General features: G+C 58.4%; 3 protein-coding genes across 10 annotated transcripts in view; 1 reads left to right on the top strand and 2 right to left on the bottom strand.

Moving 5' to 3' along the window:
* SPTBN5 (spectrin beta, non-erythrocytic 5) overlaps positions 1-2,327 on the top strand; it is a 54,878-nt gene extending 52,551 nt beyond the window's left edge. For all 3 annotated transcript variants that reach the window (XM_059890706.1, XM_059890705.1, XM_015473137.3), the window contains 3 exons: positions 644-737; positions 870-1,021; positions 1,720-2,327. In XM_059890706.1, the coding sequence (XP_059746689.1) occupies positions 644-737; positions 870-1,021; positions 1,720-1,880 (407 nt within the window). In that variant the 3' untranslated portion in view covers positions 1,881-2,327. The remainder of the gene's footprint in view (positions 1-643; positions 738-869; positions 1,022-1,719) is intronic.
* PLA2G4B (phospholipase A2, group IVB (cytosolic)) lies at positions 2,295-13,025 on the bottom strand. 6 transcript variants are annotated; one of them, XR_809227.4, is made up of 21 exons: positions 12,163-12,626; positions 10,410-10,482; positions 10,009-10,145; positions 9,764-9,895; positions 9,369-9,409; positions 9,135-9,177; positions 8,825-8,879; positions 8,366-8,496; positions 8,074-8,157; positions 7,779-7,816; positions 6,739-6,874; positions 5,909-6,045; positions 5,472-5,694; positions 5,219-5,336; positions 4,792-4,929; positions 4,516-4,620; positions 4,204-4,383; positions 3,723-3,889; positions 3,015-3,201; positions 2,483-2,909; positions 2,295-2,332 (listed from the first exon to the last, which is right to left on the bottom strand). XR_809227.4 is itself a non-coding variant. In XM_024997338.2 (21 exons), the coding sequence occupies exons 2-21, from the start codon at positions 12,304-12,306 to the stop codon at positions 2,689-2,691; spliced, it is 2,490 nt and encodes an 829-aa protein (XP_024853106.1). In that variant the 5' UTR covers positions 12,307-12,362; positions 12,939-13,025; the 3' UTR covers positions 2,295-2,688. The 6 variants fall into 6 exon arrangements, 5 of the variants coding, with proteins under 5 accessions (XP_024853106.1, XP_010807462.1, XP_010807464.1 ...); XM_024997338.2 differs by adding an exon at positions 12,939-13,025 and having other exon boundaries at positions 2,295-2,909; positions 12,163-12,362; XM_010809160.4 differs by having other exon boundaries at positions 2,295-2,909.
* Positions 12,721-17,593, bottom strand: part of JMJD7 (jumonji domain containing 7) — a 6,458-nt gene continuing 1,585 nt past the window's right edge. Inside the window, exons 2-8 of the mRNA NM_001114658.2 lie at positions 15,300-15,453; positions 14,971-15,224; positions 14,598-14,654; positions 13,982-14,077; positions 13,708-13,784; positions 13,328-13,487; positions 12,721-13,230 (exon numbers count right to left, since the gene is read on the bottom strand). Of these exons, the coding sequence (NP_001108130.1) occupies positions 13,142-13,230; positions 13,328-13,487; positions 13,708-13,784; positions 13,982-14,077; positions 14,598-14,654; positions 14,971-15,224; positions 15,300-15,453 (887 nt within the window). The 3' untranslated portion in view covers positions 12,721-13,141. The remainder of the gene's footprint in view (positions 13,231-13,327; positions 13,488-13,707; positions 13,785-13,981; positions 14,078-14,597; positions 14,655-14,970; positions 15,225-15,299; positions 15,454-17,593) is intronic.

Raw genomic sequence — 17,593 nt, 5'->3', positions numbered from 1 at the left:
GTCCGACAGGCCTCACATGGAGGGGTTGCTTAGGGGCCTCACCTCAGACTCCTTCCGGGTTCCTGGCTCTGTTCCACTGTGATCTCCCTGAGGCCATCCTTCCAGAATTCAAAAGGCACCCAAGTTTCTCTAGGATAAGCCATTCTGAACCCATTGGCATTCAGTCTTCCAGGAGGCTGGATGCACTGGGGAGCCTGCCCCTGAGCGCTGGGCCTGGGCCGCACCTCCACGTGGGCAAGGCTTAGTGTATGCCAAGCCTCCAGAAGCAGGTGTCTCTTAGGCTGTCTGGGCTGCTCTAAATAATCGACCACAGACTGGGTAGGTTGTGAACAACAGACATTTATTTCTCACAGCTCTGGAGGCTGAGAATTCCAAGATCATGGTGCTGGCAGGTGAGAGAGGTTGCAGGAGGCACCTTCTCGCTGGCTTCTTACAGTGGAAGGGTCAAAAGTACTCCCTGGGTCTCTCTTTAAGGGTTCTGCCCTCAAGACCACAGCTCCTCCTCCAGGCCCCTCCTCTCAGTGCTGTCACCTTGAGTTGGGACTTCAGGCCACGGCAAGAAGGAAGCAGCAGGTGTGGAGCCGGCTGCCAGATGTCCTAGCACCCAGGCCAGGCTGACCACCATTCCCCCTTTGCTCCGCAGCCCCCAGTCTGAGCCCAGAGCTCAAAGCCAGACCCTCAGGCTTCCTGGCTGAGCGCAATGCTGAGAGGGTACCCGGCATGCCAGCTCCACTCAGGTAGGCCTCCTGGATCTGTAACTGGGAGTCCTGAGGTCCTGGGACTTAAACTATGCTGCCTGGGTGTGGGGCCACCCCCAACCACTCTCAGTAGTGACCAGAGTCTACACCTGAGGCTCCCTATCCCCACAGACTCCACAGCGGTACCCCGCCCGTCTGGCTGCAGGAGACACAAGTGTGCACCTATAGCTTCCCGCAGCCCGTGCGGCTCCCACAGACGGCTGGCCTCGCAGAGCAAACTGCAGAAGGCTCCCACCGACTGTCCTGCTCAGGCCAGATCCATGGTGAGTGAACCTGGCTTCCCTGTGCACACACCAGGAAGCCTGCCTGATGCGCGCACGCCCTCCCTCCCTCTCCAAGATGCAGCGGCCAGACCCCTCCTCCACTTTCCCCACCTCCATCCTCCCTGGTTCCCCCAGTCCAAGGACCAGCTAGCTCCCTGCAAGCAGGGAGGGGAGGAGCCTTACTGTCCCAGAGAGGCTGGGAGTCAGGATGTCACCCAGACACACGCCCACAGACCAGACACACACACACAGACAGTGCACAGACCCCACACGAGGCCTGGTGCCTGAGACATCACTCACGTCATGACAGGGGTGGCAGCCACAATTGTGGTATCTGGATAATTACCCACTCCTGCAGGGCCTACAGGTTCCCATGTAGGATTCAGATGATGTGCTGCTGAGTCAACAGGCTTAGTCCAGGACACAGTGGCTTCTAAGTGATCAGGGTAGCCATTTCTCCTGGTCTGTGCCTCCAGTCTCATGCCCAGGGCAGACAGATGCAGTGAGCCAGATCATGGGAACCAGTCCTCCCCCATTCACCCCGTACATCCTGGTCCCTCCTGCCTCCCAGTATCCAAATCCCACATCAACATAAGGAAGAGGTGAGGTATTCCAAAGGAGGCCTGGGGCACCAGTGCTTGGAGAAGATTCCCGGGGAAGCTAGGCCCTAAATTCACCCCACCTCTCTGTTCTGACAGGTCTGGGCCTCGAGGCAAAAGCAGAGCTGGCACCAAGCCTCAGGGCTACAAGCGAGGACACCCTGCTATCTGGCCGTTCAGGACCAACTTCTGGAACAGCTGGTTCCTCATCCAGGGATGGGCCCCACCGAGGTCAGAGCCTGCTCAAGTCACACCCTTAGCACTGTCTCAATGTGGCTCATCTGGTCCCACGTCTTGCCACCCCTACTGTGGGACAGGAAGCAGCCCTTCGACTGAGTCTCCGGGTGAGGAGGACAGGGGTGCTGGCTGGCATTACCTGTGAGTCATCTGGGCAGGGCCAGGGCTGCAGCAGCAAGGCCCACGCCCTCATACCCTGGCCAAGATGGCTTCCTCTCTGCTTGAAGAGCGTGAGCTTGGGTGGAACAGATGCGGCCATGAGCTCACAGCCCGCTCTGCAAGGGAAGCCCAAGCTGATCTGCCCGCTCTGCAAGGCGCCTCGGGAGAGGTTTTGTTTTCTACACCCGTCCTTACCGTGTCTAACCAAGAGGTGGAATGACCTGTCCCTTTTTGGCAGCAGCAACAGTAATCTGTCACACCTCACGTTTGTATGCATCTCTGTGACACATAAAGTGCTCTATTTCACCCTGTACAGCTACTCAAGGTAGCAAGGAAGCAAAAGGACACAACAGGTCATGGGCTCTGTGTGCCTACACAAAGAGGGCCCACACTGCCCAGAACCTCTGAATCTCTGGCCACATCCTGGAGACCAGGCCACAGCCCCTATTTAAAATCCTCCACCTACCCCAGGGTGCCCACAGCAGGGGTGCCGATGGATTCAATGTCTGGATAGTGCCAGGCAGTGCACCCTGGGGAGCCCCTGGGAGGGCTGGAGACCACAACTGGGCCGTCCAAACTGCTAGAGGTTCCGGAAGCTGGTGATCACCCCAACTCAGTGAGCCTCAAACAGAGTCGGGGGCCGTGGGGCTGGTCGCGGCCCCGTCCCGCCCATCACTCGGGCCGGCGCTGCGTGCGCTGCCTCCGCCTCTGCATGGCCTCACGCAGGGCCTCCAGCAGCCGCTCCTGGTTGTTGCAAATGTTGTACTGCGTCAGGTGGAGCAGCTTGTCCGTGTCCTCCAGGCTGTAGGTCACCTTCGAGTAGTGGTAGGGGGAGTCGGATGCAGACAGGTTCACCTCCCCAGCAGCCTGCTCCTCGGCTGTCCGTCGGACCCCTGTGGGGAGAGTGCAGCCCGGCCATGGGGGATGCCCGCTGGGGGTGGAGGATGGGTTTGGGGGACACATGGGGGGAGACACAGAGGAGGGAGGTTGTGGCTCACCGGGGGCAGAGTGGTCCCTGAAGGAGGCGTTGACCAGAGGGAAGTGCAGCACGGCAGGGATGTCAGGGCGGGCAGGGTCCGAGAAGAGGTGGCACTCTTGGGGCTGGCACTGCTCCTCAGGGCTGGGCGAGATGGGTGGGAACGGGATGCCCTGCTCCTGGCAGAACCGACCCAGAAGCTGCAGCTGCTGCAGGGTGGGCAGAAGTGGGCTCAGCAGGAGGGCCCCATGGGCTCCCAGTGTCCTCCATACTGGACTGACTATAAGTGGAGGTCTGCTAAGACACCAAGTCAGACACTAGTGGACCCAGCAGGCCAGGGAAAGGCTCTAAACGGGCAGCCCTTCTGCAGCAGCTCCTTTGGGCTCAGTGAAGCTGGGCTGCTAACAACACCCAGGTTCTGCCACTGGGAGGCAAAAATCCTTCCTGGGACCCACATAGAAACTCTAAACAAAGAGTCTCAAAGATCCAGGACCCAACAGGGGTACAGACGCAGCAAAGGAGACCCAAATAGGAAATACATTTTAAAACCTCGCCAGCTTCCTGAGCAGAGTAAGTTCCCTGGGAGGAGAGTTCATAGAATTCACAGCCTTTCATTCATGTGGTGGTGCGGTCACAAAGGGAAGCTGGCCCAGAAACCGGAGTCAGGATGTCAGACCACCTGAGGGCAGGCCTAGGGTTGCCCCACCTCCCAACCCTGCCCACAGCCCACCTGGAAGGCTCCATGGAGATTGTAATCTAGTGAAAGGATGAGGTCCACATCCCGTGTGGGCGGCAGGAGGGGTGGGCAGCTGGTATTGACAAGGTACCCAACATCCAGCAAGCAAAGGTAGGGCTCTGCAGGTGTCAGCTCGTTGGGGAGGCCGTCCAGTTTGGTAGCTGGAAAGGTTGGGGAATCGGGTGGGGAAGAGCTGTCACTGGTGCTGAGGGCACCAGCCCATCTAGCCTAATGTTGCTGCTAGGAGGAGGCTCGTCCCTCTGGCTCCTGCTCTCTGCTGCCAAAGCAGAGCCTCAACTCCCCAGGTCTCAGATGGGCCCTGACCCCAGCATAAGGAAAGGAAGAGTGGCTCTCGCTCCAAGTAACCCAGAGAACTGAGCTCAGAGGGCGTGGGGCCGAGGGACAGGAGAGAGTGGACGTCTGATCAGGAACCCAAGGCTCAGATGGCCATGGGAAGATTTGCGAGAGCAGGGACCTTTCCAGGCAGAAAAGTGAGGATGCTGAAAATAGTCCTTGTGGAAGGAGAAGCCACGTAGGAAATTGTGGGTGGCCTGGGCAAGTGGACGCCGCGTCAGAAGGTCGGTGAAAACCTCTGCTATCCTGCCGGCCACCGTGGGAGGCTCTTCTATCTTCAGAAGGGGGACCTGCTCCTTGTCTGCAGTCAAAATGGGCAAAGGGACCCTCAGATCTTTATTCCAGCCTCTGCGGACTCACAAAATTTGAGAGTCACCCCCATGCTCCCCACAAGCTGCCTCTCCCATCCTGGTGAAAGAACCCAGGCACCTACCCAGGCTGGCCCGAGCTTGTGCCCAGCGGTCCCAGAACTGGCTGGGCTCGGATGACCAGTATAGGCTGTCCTGGAGGTTGGCTGCATACAGGTTGCTCCAGATACCTGAGCGGGAGACCCAAGAGGAAAAGAGTCCCCCACGTCACCACAACCTGACCCTTCCCACCACCCATCCAGAGCCAGGACACGACTGAGCTGAGACAGTCGACCCCACCATCTTGCCCAGGCCCATTCTCCCCAAGTCCCCAGCTTCTCCCACCTCCCAGATCCCCTCACCTTCCAGGAAGCAGATGCGGGACTCAGGAAGCTGTTTTGTCAGGCGCCCCATGAAGAACTCAGAGCCGAAGAGCTCGGAGGGGATGAAGGCACCGTACTTGGGAAAGCCGACCTCGTAGGGGGAGAACTCACACCACTCTGTGAAGAACCACACACCTCACGGTGGGGCCCGGAACCTGAGGACCCTCAGGCCCCACACACCCACCACGGGCCCCGCGTCAGGCAGCCTTGTGATCAGGAGGCTCAGCTCCGTTGCTGGCATCCCGAGTGAGGACCCACGGCCCCGGTCTCTGTCCCAAAGCCTGAGTGACTCTGGTGGGATGACAGGCTCAGCAGAGGGGTGTAACGCCCACCTTCACACACAGGCTGAGCTGCCTCTCACTCCGCCGACTGTGAGAGCACAGGTCTTGGCTCCAGCACTACTCACCCCCAAATTCAAAGGTGGTCAGATTCTGTTCCTTGGTGTTGAGAGCACAGTAGATGGGCAGGGGGTTCTGGCCTCGACTCAGGGCCTCCCGCTGGTCTGAGAGCTTGTGGTCATGAGGCTAGGGGAAGGGAATGAGAACTTAATACCATGGTCTCCTGGGGCCTCTCCTGCCCCCTACTGCCCAAAGCTGCTCCCTATCTCCACACTGTTCCCTGGCTTTGGCCACCCCACCCTGCCCTGCCCTTGCCCACACCTCGTCATGTAGCAGCGCCTCGTTGATGAGGGCCCACAGGTTGGTGAAGCAGGCCGGGTGGCCCAGGCGGGCGCGCTCAGCCAGCTCCTGCTGGTACCGCAGTAGCTGCCTGGGGGCTAGCACACCCAGCTTGCTCTTGGCCACCTGGGTCTTCAGTGACTCGATGGGCCCTGCCAGGTCCTTCTGAGACCACTCTGGATCCTCATAGAGGTTGGCCAAAGCCCTGGGAAATGCCAAAGCCGGAGGGATTGTCACTAGAACCCCACTGCACGCCTTGGGCTCTATTTTAGGGCAGCCGGAAAGACACCTTCCACGGTCCCCTGGAGCACCTTTCCAATTGGGTCAGAGAGGCCTGTGGAGTTTAATAGAACCTTACCGCTGCCCGCCTCCTGCCACAGCCCAGCTAGCCACCTGTAGGCTCCTGTACTCAAGCTCACCAGGTGGAGCCCGAGGCCCCCGTGATGTAGGAGACACAATCCAAGAGGCCAAGCGCCTTTAGGCCAGCCAGCTGCCCATACAGTGAGGTCATGGCCCGGATACCACCACCAGTGGCCATAACAGCAACCACTGGGATCTAGAAGAGAAGACAACAGGGCTCGAAGAGGCCCTAGCGAGAGGCCGGTCAAGCCACAGGAAGAGGTGGTAGCAATCCAAGGGACCACTCAGCTCACCCACAGCTCAACCTGGTCAAGATCTAATTGGGGCTCCTGGGACCAGTTCTAGTCAGACCCAAAGAGGGTCTAGTCGGAAGTGGGCTTGCAAGGGTCAGGCCTGTCTGGTTTTAAGAACTCAGAAAAAATGGACAGGTTCCAGGCTTCATCTCCACACCTAACCCCTAAGGAGTCTGATGATTACTTTTTTGAAGCCCCAGGGTCACCTCAAAAGTCTCCCACATAGCCACTCCGCTCCCTCTTTCAGGAAGAGGTCATTTCCCTAGGAGCGGCCCCAGTCTGACCTGAACCTCCAAGGACTGCCCCAGGCCAGCAGGGGGCCCTGAGGCTGTACATCTCACTGGTCAGTTACCCAGAGCCCAGCCTCAACACCTGGAGCAGGCCGAGGACCAAGAACAATGAGAAGGCAGGTTAGCCCAGTGGGGAAGCTCACAGGCTCCTGGTGACTCAGGCCATGCTCTGCATTTGATGCAATCAAGCTCCTGACAACATCAAATGCAGAAGGCAGAGCAGGCTTGGCACCAGTGCTGGTCTGGTGAGGGCACAACCGGTGCCAGCATCTGGGACAGCCCCCTAGTCCCACGCAGTCCCCAGACCTCATCTTCCCGCAGGTCTCTGTCCAGATGCAGGGCCTGCTGCAGGGCCTTGGCCACCACCTGCTTCCTCCTGCTCAGGAAGGCCTGCTCCTCAGCACAGGGCCCACAGCCCAGCCGCACAGCCAGGTCCCTGGGTCTGGTGGGAAGGAAGGGACCATGAAGCAGCTCCTGGGATCATCAGAGAACGAAACTGGGCCTGCCCTGAAAAGCTCACCACCATCCTTCTCACCTCTCTTCTCCCCAACCCTCAGCCCACCTCTGGTGTCCTGACTGAAGGGTGATGTGTAGATGTGAGGGGAGAAGGCGACCCCAGACCCTGGTGGGGACATCCTTGGGGAAGCAGCGCTGCAGAGCCACAGACCAGGAAAGCGGTGGGACCCAACACCATCAATCTGCTTCCACCTCAGCCCCTCTCCCTCACCCACCCAGAAACGGCTCCAGAGGGGGCAGAAATGACGTTCCCTCCTCTTCCTGGTGGGAGCTGGCCTCTCATCCTGCGGCTGGCCAGTGCGGGTGACTCCGCCCATCTCCTGCAGCTCAGCTGAGGCCCGCCCACAACGGCTGCCCCTCAAGGGGCGTGACTGCCCTTTCTCTGGGCTTCCTTGCCTGCTCTGCACCTCTAACCACTCTCCTGCCTTCCATCTGCTTTCCCAGCCAAACATTTCTCAAGTGCCTCCCAGGCACCAGGCATCAGGCTAGGTAGGTATACACCCCTCGGGCTGAATCAAGAATGAGAGTAAAAAGTCAGCAAGAGCCTTCATCTGCCAAACCTCCCGCACCTCACATGCCACATGGGAGCAAACCCCTGAGCCTCTGAGAGAACTGTCAGGGGCCCGTCCCGCTAGGGGCTGCCCTGAGTCCTCTCCTCCAGGCTGAGTGCCTGGCAGCTGTCCCCTGTGACTCTCCCCGGTGCCCAGGTAGCCCCAGGTTGAGTGCCCGGCAGCTGTCCCCCGTGACTCTCCCTGGTGCCCAGGTGGCCCCAGGCCGAGTGCCCAGCAGCTGTCCCCCGTGACTCTTCCACTGCCCAGGTGGCCTCTCACCCTTCTTCATTTTTCAGCTCCACTTTCATCAGGGGCTCCTAAAAACCATGAACACTCCAGTCATGAAGATGGGCCACCCCACTCCCCTCACCCCAGCCCCATTCACACCCTATGATGGCCCGATGCACCCTTGGGCCCCAGCCATCTCCACAGGGGCCAGGCCTGAAGACCCCTCTCCCCTGGCCTGGCCCTTGTCCAGGGCGGGGGCCAAGGACAGGAGCCGCTACAGCAGGACAGGTCCTCAAGGACTGTGCCCACAATGTGCATCTGGCTTTCTTCCTCCGGTCACCAGTACCTGGGATGTAGGGAAGACGAGTTGCACCACTTGGCCAGAGGGCAGAGCCCTCAGGGGCACCTTCAGCTGCTCTTGGGGGGCATCCTGCAGGGAGGATGACGAGGACCTAAGACCCTCTACCCTTGCGTCCCAGCAGAGCCTCACAGATTGCCCTAGGAGTGACCAAGAAGCAGCAGGAAGGGGACAGGAGGCCGAGGTCACCCCACACCTCCCAGGCTGCCTGACCACCGGGGGTGCCAGGAGAAGCTGGGGGTGAAGACAGAGATGGCAACCAGTCTGAAGCGGGCATTACCTGTAGGTGAATACTCAGCTCCTGCTCCCAGCAGGCCGGCCAATGGAAGCGGAAGGAGCCAGCGCCCACGAAGGCCTCCTGTGGACCCTCACAGGACCCGGGAACCACAAGCTGAACTCTACCCTCCGACTCTGGAAGCAGGAACCAGAGCAGAGAGGCTAGGAATGTGATCTCAGCCCACAGAGGCCCCTGTCTCACCTTAAGGGGTCTGAAATGAGGGTGGGGGCATGCCCCTCCCCCTACTGAGATGGTAGTCTGGCCCAGAGCTAGGCTGGGAGGTGGGCCCCCACCGCAGCCCTCTGAGGACTGAGGGGAAAAGCCCCAGTGGGGATGCATCCCTGCCCCTTGCTCCTGACCAAGAGTTGGGGGCGAAGAGTAAAAGTTCCCCTCAGAAAGGGGACAACAAAGGCTGAGAGCCGGGGGGCTATCCCAGTGGGTCCCAGCAGGTCAGGGACTCACCCTGCAGGTCCCCTGCCTTCTCTAGTCGAACATGCAAGCAGGAGAGCTCCCGGGCCTGGGTGTGAAGACAGCGCCTCAGACTCGAGCCCCTCCCTTGTAGAGACCCCACCCCGTCTCAGGACTCCGGTTCTTGCTCCTGACACCTTTTCACCTTGGCCCTGAGTGACCAAACACTTGCTTGGGGTGGGATCCTCTTGAACTAAAATCCCAGGGCCCCCCAACACCTGCACCCAACCCCCGCGGTGGGCCTGAGCTTCAGGCCAGGAGGAGGGCAAGCAGACGGTATGGTGGGGTGGTGTTCTAGACTCACCACTAGGATGCCATTGCTGAAGAGGCGCTCAGCACCATCAGTCCTGGAAAGAGCCCTCAGTGACCCTCAGCAAGAACCCACATTCCCAGGTTCTCACCCCCCAAGGAGACCCAGGCTTTCCTCCTCCACCCCAGACACCTCCCAGGGAAGGGGTGTCAGCTCTGGGTGTGCTGGGCTCTGTCCTTCCCAGAAGGGATCACTCCCACCTGGGAACTGCCCCACAGCCCGACTCACAGATTCTGCAGCCGAAATTCAACTTCCAGGCGTTCCTCACCCTGGAGGGAGAAAGAAGCAAGTTAGAAACAGTGAGGAGAGAGAGAAAGAGTGAGTGAGTGAGTGAGTGAGAGTGTGTGTGTGTGTGTGTGTGTGTGTGAATCCCCCACACACCTGGGTTATAGTCCCAGCAGTGAGGAGAGTTACTGTCCACCCTCCCTGGACTGCTCCAAGAACCCTGCCCTTGGCTTAGGGGCCAAGACAGAGGCGGGGACAAGACTGCCCAGTAGCTCCTGCTGACAGAGCCTCTGGGACTCCTGGATCACTCACCGGAGAAGAAAGACGTGTACCTGGTGACCCTCCGAAGCAGCCTCTCCCTGGGCTAAGGCCCTCCACAGCCCCGCACACAGCCTTACCTGAGGGCTCAGCGAGAAGCTCTCGCGCCGGGACTCCCCAGCCCGCAAGGTCCCCACGTCAAATAGCACTGACAACAGGGGGTCATCCGTGGTCAGAAGGTCCTGGTCAAAGACTCTAAGATACACGATGTTCTGAAAGGGAAATAGAGTGAGGGGGCTGCAGGAAGAGGGGGTGAGGCAGGGAACAAGGGGCTGGGAGGCAACAGTGGGGGCAGCGAGCGGCGCCAGGACTGACGCCCATCCACCTTGATCTGGCTATGGATTCGGAAGTGAAAGCTCTGATTCCAGACGGGGTTTCTGCAGTTCTTGACTGTGCGCGTCTGCAGCTGGTGGCTGGAGGCCGTGGGCAGCCACAGGGTCACGTAGCAGTCAGAGGAGGTCACTGTGGGGAGAAGGCAAGGGTGACGGCCAAGAGTCCCTCCCAGCCCAGCTGCCCAGAGCCCGCATCCTTCCATCACTGCAGCCCCAGAAGACCCAGAGAATGGGGCTGGTCAGGAGGCAGGGGCCTGACCTCGACATTCCATCCACCGCCTCCTCTCTGCACCCTCAAGGAGCCTCCCACACCCAGCCTACTTGCATCTCTCCCCAACACCCTGGGCTGGCTCTGAAGTTGCAAAACCACTGCCTCCCCAGACCCAGCACTCACCGAGGTCCTTGGAGGGCAGGCCATGGGCCTGCAGGACACGAATGGTGAGTAAGCAGGTCCCAGGCACCTTTGCCTGCAGAGGATGGAGAAACAGGCTTACGGCCAGCTGGTGGGCCCAAAAGGGAGGCTGGGATGACACCTTGAGGCCTAATCTTGAACCAAAAGGACCAGCCCTGCCCAGTCCTGGGCCCATTCTCCCCCAACCAGAGTCTGAGCCAAAAGGACTCAAACAGCTGGAGAAGCCCACCACTCCCTAAAGAAACAGCGCTAACCAGTATCTCCTGATGACACCTGCCAACACTTACACAACACTCTGCACCGGCTCCGGTCCAAGGGCTTGATGCAGCCTAACTCGATTTAATCACACAGCCATTCTGTGCGTGGGGACTACTTATTATGACCAAACCCACAAGGAAATAGAAGTGCTTGCCTGAGATCGGGGCCAGGACTAGACCAGGCTAGCTCGACTTGTGCTCTCAACCCCGACACTTCCCTTCAGTTCCCGATACAGTACCCTTACTCTTTCTACCCCACATCCCCGGCTCCCCTTTACTAAGCAGTCTCATCTTGGGTAGCAGGGGCCCCAGGGTGGCAGAGGTGGTGAGGAGGCTACAGAGGGAAGGAAAGAGGTATGGTGGGCCTCTGCCTGGACTTGGTCCCCCTAATGGAGCTGTTCCCATACTCCCCACCCCTGGCCAGAAGTTCTGGAAATGGGCTCTCCACTGGTCTAAGGACAGCAGTGATCAGCTCACCCACAGGCTGACTGGTCTTCCAGGTCCTCCAAGGACAGGCTAAAGATGATCCCCATGTGGCTCCATCCAGACCCACAACCCTGGATCTGGGGATTGGACACCCTGTGCTAATCCCTTCTTCCTCTGGCCTTCAGCCCTGCCTCAGAAGGGCCCTGATGGAGTCCAGGGGCAGAGCTGGAGAAGCTCATCCATCACTGTCAACCCTGGGGCCCCCACACCCCCAAGCAACTGAGTCAGAAGCAATGCCAGAGCAGCTGCTGCCTCTGGGGCCCCAGGATAGCAGCTGGGAGCCTGAGTTCTCAGGGCCTGAATCCACCATGCCAGGGAGCTCTGCCTGGAGCCCATCTCTAGGGCAGGAAGAACACTGAATGATCCTTCATCCCAAGACCCTACCTCTTCCCTGGCTTCTGCTCCCCACCACGGTCCAAGGCTGGCAAACAGCTGGAGAAGCCCACCACTCCCTAAAGAAACAGTGCTAACCAGGCTGCAGGAACCAGTGCCCTACTGGGTCTTACCAGAGCCATGAGGCAGCGTCCTCAGGAGGGAGTAATGGCAGTGTCTGCAAGACTGAGGACTGGCAGCTTTACCGCCCAGAGCCAGCGATGTCCCAGCGGGCCCCAAGCTCCTCCCGTTCCTCCCAGCCACCTCTGCCCCACCCAAGCCCCACGCCCACTCCTGGACCAGCCATCTGTCCAGGAAATGAGACACCTTAAACCTACACGAGCCACTGACGCCCTCCTGATGGGGGTTCAACACCCCTGAACCCCCATTCTCTCCAGCCTTGCCCCAGCCGTACTCTCCCTGCCTGGACCGTGACGAGGGCCCCTGGAGAGCTGACTGTCAGAGGCTGAGCAGGAGGCTGGAGGTGGGGTGGGGGTGCAGGAGGGACTGCTAAGGTCTGGAAAGTGGGGAGCGGGCCCCAGGGCAGCGGCAGACCTAAGAGCCATGTCCCCCATCACAGGCCTTTTCCCACCCTCCTGGTGCCAGTGTGACAGAACCACCTGGTCTTGACAGGAGCGCTGGTCGACGTGAGAGCGCCCTGGGCCAAAGCATAACCAGGCAGGGCTGTGGCTTGTTCTATGAAACAAGCCCTTCAAAGCTGCATGCCAGGGACTTCCCTGGTGGTCCAGTGGCTGAGACTCCATGCTTCCGCTGAAGGGTCACACGGTCATTCCTGGTCAGGGAACCAAGATCCTACATACTGGGCAGCCAAAACACAAAATGTGCTTGCTGTGAGAGAAACAACAGTGACCCCCAGAACCACAGACCCCACCAGCTGCCCTAGAGCTGGAGGAGAACAAACAGGTCCAGAGTGAAGCTAGGAAGAGCTTTGCGGGCTCTGAGCCCATGAGCTCCACGCCACTGTTACAGCAAAGAGCTGGGGTCGGCCTGAATGCCCCAGAGAGGCTGTGACAGCTGTGGTGGACAGAGGAGTCTTGTCCACAGGCTCCAGCCTAGACCCAGTCCTCACCTCAACTACCATCACTCCAAAATGTTCACCTGTACCTTCCAACCCTCAGCAGACCACGGAAGGCAACTGAGAGGGACTCTCAGCACACTTGAGTCATCGATGCCTTTTATTGAACACTTCCTCTGCCATCCTCACAGACAGCACCCCCAGCACCCCGTGAGGCAGCAACCATCATTATCTCCGTTTTACAGACAGGACACCACTATTATGAGGCAGTAAGTGGCACAAGGTCATGGGTCATGGCACTGATGAGAGGTGACACAGTGCCCAAGGCCCCTCCACTTCCAGAACAGGATACTGCCTCACCTGGGTGCCAGCTTCCTGGGAGCTCACACCCAGACCTGCCCGGCACCTCCTGGTCCTCCAGGCACCTCCCAAGCTTCTGGAGCTGACCCTAAGCCCGACTTGGCTGACAACCAGCACCTCTGGCTCCAAGCTGCCTCTAGAGTTGAGGGAGAGATGTGGCCTTTTCCACGGGTAGTTCTTGGTGATATTCACCAAGGGCTCGGTCAGTTGAGGCCCGAGACCTTAGTGAGGGAGTCAAGCAGCTGGAAGTAACTGTACTTGAGGTCATATTCCATGTCGTACCAGAAATTCACTGTAGGGGAAAACAGAAACCGGAGCACAAGGGTCCCCCTTCTGACTTAGACTCACCACTTCCCCACCCACCCCCAGTGACCTGGGCTGCCCCTTACCAGCAATGCAGCCATGGGACTGCTGGACGTGGTGGAACCACAGGGCCGGCAGGTAGAGCATCTCACCCGCCCGCACTGTGCAGCGAAGTGCCTGGGCCTGGCAGTAACTGGGGTACCGGGCCAGATCTGGAGCCAGAGGGTCCAGGGGGATCCACGGCACCTGCAGACACGGCAGACTCCAGGGAGCAGGCCCAAACCTCCCAGGCTCCAAACTCTGTCCCTGGAGGTAAATGCCCCGGACCCTGCCCTGCTCAGCACTGGGAAGCCCAGATGAAGGGATTCTTCAGCAAAGCGCCACCTTCCCATCTCTTTGGTGCCCATTCCTCAGAGTCCAGGCTCCTTGCCTCCCCTCTCCCGGGGCCCAGGAACAAGGCAGACACCTTCTCCATGGCCTCTTCATCCACCATCCTGAATGAGCCCTCTTCGGTTAGCTGATAGGTTGCCTGTGTGTACAGTTCTGAAACCAGGAGAAAGTCTGAGGATCCTCGAAAGGCCTGGGGTGTGCCCACCACTCCCTCGTGTTCCGAGTGCAGGGGCACGGGGGCCAGGGGTCCTAGTGCAGTGGAGATGCTGTGTCCCCCGCCCGCCCGGGGCTCCCCACTGCCCTCCCTCCACCACGGGGCTCCCTGGCCCCTCCCAGGCTGTATCCCCTACCATAGGGGATGAAGGGCCGGTCACTGGGTGGATGCAGCAGGAAGTGCTTCTCTCCTGAGACCACACAGTAGAGGTTCTCATAATGGTCCTTATGCACTGCCAACAGAGGGCCCAGCAGGCAGGGTTATGAGGAGCGGGCCACAGGAGGGCATAGACGACTGCGCTTGGGGCTCTGTACCCCAAGAAAGCTTATGATGTGACAGAAAAGCACGGAGTCATAGCAGGCTCAAGGAGGTGCCATGACGGGAGTCAGGCAGGCCTTCGGGCATCTCTGATCTCTGCCTGCCAGGGACTAGACACTCGCTAGGCCCTGGGCTCATCTTCACCAAGAGGGAAATTCACACAAACAGGCTTCTTGTGAGTCCACCCTGACTCAGCTGGCCTTCAGCACTTTCTAGGGACCTAGAAGAGGCAGCGTCCCCCAGGTCCAATGCCGTGGGCATCTCCACCCACCTGGAGCTGTCAGGGAAGGCCCTCTGATGGATCTGAGCCCCAGAATCCCAGAAGAAATTTTAAACATCAGGCAGTCCAATTTCCATCCAAGGTCAGCCTTCCACTCTGCACCTCACCTTCCTCCCCACAACCTCCTCCCCTGCTCTGCACTCCCGACGCCTACACGATGTCACTGCAGCTGCCTCTCCCAGCCAGAAGTTTACAGCGTCAGGCATCTTCCCTGTGGGTCAGAGGACAGAGCGCGAGTTAGGAGAGGCCAGGACGGGAGTCACCAGCAGTGATGTTGGGTGGGGAGCAGTGGGGTCCCAGTGGAAGAGAAGGGAGAACGGGCAGAGGTGGGCAAGCATGGCAAGGGACCTCTGTCCCCTGGGGCAGGTGGAAGAGCAGCAATCTTCAGTGGTTCATCAAAACGAAGTCTAGGCCTAGGGATCTGTGGGGCCGAGAATGTGGGCTGCCATCACCAAGGGGAGAGAAATAGCAAGGAGGCTGCTCCCACCCTCCCGTCTCCTCCCCACCAGGGCCCCGCCTCCACTCACCCAGCGCCTCAGAGGCCCAGGGCACATGGGGCTCCACATCAGGCAGCAGCTGGGGCAGCTCGGTGGGCAGGTTGGAGCACTGCTTCTGCACGTAGAGAACCCCAGGGTGTTGGGCTCGGCCCTCCAGGACGTCCAGCACATGGCTCAGGGGCAGGCGGCGCTCAGCAGGCATCACAAAGCGGTCCCCTCGCACGGCATCCGCGTAGCCATCTGGGGTCACTGCCACACTCACCTCTGTGGAGCCCACAGTGGCTCTGGAGGAAGGGACAATCAGCTCAGCCCTGGAGGCCCCAAAGCACCGCCCACACCCTGCCCAGGGCAGCCCCCACCTGAGGTAGGGGAGGGACCACTTCCGGAGGGCTGGCCAGTGCTGCAGGGCATTTCGGATGATGCAGGGCCTGTTGGGGCAGACCCAGTCCCGGTAGAAGTGGAGGGGGCTGGGGGGCTCGTCCAGGTAGGGAACAGCAAGAGGCACGCTGAGCTCTGAGAGAGAGAGAGAGTTGGGGGAGGGGCTGACACCAACAGTACCCAGTGGCTGCCCCACTGCCCGTGTAAGAGATGCCCACTCCAGCAGGCCTCTGTGCCACCGAGCAAGGCCTAACAGTGACCAAGGGACCCTGGACAGCCAGGAATAGAAGAATGAGGAAGGAAGTTTAAGGAAGAAAGTGTAAAGCACCCATAAACACACCAGGATGTCCAGAGGGCCCAACCCAAATGCTCCATGGGGCTATGTCCGGCCCTGCCCAGAGGACCCCTGGCCTTCCCACTCTGGAGTAGCCAAGTTCCTGGCATCCATTAGGAAAGGCAGCCATGGAGGCAGCACTGAGAGCTCCAGAGTGAGTAGAGCTGAGGCCCCAAGGCCAACTCTGCTATGAGTGGGCCAAGGATCTCTGGGAAGCACCTAAAATGTGCTCAGTCCTTGCCTTGGCATCATGGAGGGATGATCCGAGCACCATCTCAAGAAGCTTACAACCTAACTGGGGAGACAAGCTGCTGCATGAAACCACTACAGGAAAAGTAAGGGCTGAACTGTCTGCTGTCTTACCGAACAGCATCACCAACCTCAGACAACCAAGACTGCCGTGTGCGTGTGGGCAGACTGCGGTGCGCCAGCTGCACAGGTATCAGTAATGGCTCTCCGTCATCCTTAACAAAAACCTCTTTTGACTCTTCCGTCTCCCTCACTCCTGGCATCCTATTGATCATCTCTACCTGCCATTGATTCTACTACCTATGTCTCTCAAGCCACACCACACACCCCTTTCCTCTGCTGGCATCCACAAAGTTAGCTCATTTGGGTCCTCAAAGGTCACTTTGATGAGGCTTTCCTCCCTGGCCACTATTTTTAAAATTGTAACCTGCCCTCAATATCCTTATACCCCTGGTTTGTTTTTTTTTTATTTCTATCATTTATCACCACCTTACACACTATGTATTTTACTTATCCCAACTATTTATCAGTTTTTCTTGCTAGAATGTTTGCTCCATGAAGACATGGATGCTTGTCTTATTCACTGATGTATCCCCAGTACCTGGAAATAGTACCTGGCTCACAGTAGGTGCTCAGTATCTGCTTAATGGTTGAATGAAAGTCTCCAACATCTTCCAGCTGGATGATTGCTGCAGTGAACTAACTGGTTTCCTTGGCTGAATTCCACTCCTTCTCAAAAATATCCCTCATCCAGGCCCCCGTCATCATCCTAAATACAATCTCATCTTGTCACACCCTGGTAAAAAGTCCTTTGATGGCTAACCACTACTCCTGATGAAACATAGTCGGCCTTGGCACATATTCAAGGTGCTCTGTGGTGAGATCCAACCTACTTTTCCAGTCTGGCTTCCTTCTGTCTGGGGCCTGCCTCTCAGCACACACTCTACTCAGGGGGTGCCCAACTTTGTTTTTGCTGCTCACACAGGAATGCCTTCCTCCTGGCTTTTACACAGAGCGTGAGGCTTCGCTGTGTCATTTTCATCCCTGCGGTCTAGCCTGAATGTCTTCATCCCCAGTGGGTGGTTACAACACACACTCCCAACAGCCACTGCACTCATTTTCACCTCTGGGCTCATGGTCTCTCTCACGACCGCCTCTCCACACTGGTCATCTGGGCCTTGCAAACAGCTGGAAAGTGAAATGGTGTTAGATCAAAAATGGAAACTGAGTGGGAAGACTCTGGGGGACCCAGGAAAACTTGAAAAGGAAGTGTGCTTACTCCACTGGCTCAAAAAGCAAGATGGAACGTGCCAGGCAGATATGGGGACAAGAGGGAGGAATCTGGCAATGGTTTCCCCAGTCACGCCAGCCCATCCAAGCAGTCACCTTGTGGGGCTCAATAAATCTCCCTGTTCTGTTCTGAAGTATGGTTGACTTACATAGCCACTTGTGTTATTTATTTTCCAGCCATGCCATGTGGCATGAGGGATTCTATTTCCCCAACCAGGGACTGAACCCATGCCCCCTGCACTTGGAGCCCTCTTATTAACCACTGGACCACCAGCGAAGTCCCAATAAATCTCCCTATTATTCTCACTAGAAGTCTTCAATTATGTGGAAACTATTTTTTTTTTAACCCTTTGTATTTCCTGCAATTATTTCAGTTACACTTTTTCTCCTTTTAGAGTTCCT

The sequence above is a fragment of the Bos taurus genome, chromosome 10 (assembly GCF_002263795.3).
Source record: "Bos taurus isolate L1 Dominette 01449 registration number 42190680 breed Hereford chromosome 10, ARS-UCD2.0, whole genome shotgun sequence".
Taxonomy (NCBI): Eukaryota; Metazoa; Chordata; class Mammalia; order Artiodactyla; family Bovidae; genus Bos; species Bos taurus.
Note: the sequence above shows the minus strand (reverse complement) of the source record. Positions and strands in the feature narration are given on the sequence as shown.

Excerpts from the sequence above, each read along its gene's own strand:
- PLA2G4B (XM_024997338.2), bottom strand. The coding sequence starts at position 12,306 with ATGGAGTCTCAGCCACTGGACCACCAGGGAAGTCCCTGGCATGCAGCT. Across the intron at positions 4,621-4,791 it reads CCGCATCTGCTTCCTGGAAG|GTATCTGGAGCAACCTGTAT; the intron begins GTGAGGGGATCT and ends TCTCCCGCTCAG. Across the intron at positions 3,202-3,722 it reads ATCTCCATGGAGCCTTCCAG|CAGCTGCAGCTTCTGGGTCG; the intron begins GTGGGCTGTGGG and ends CCCACCCTGCAG.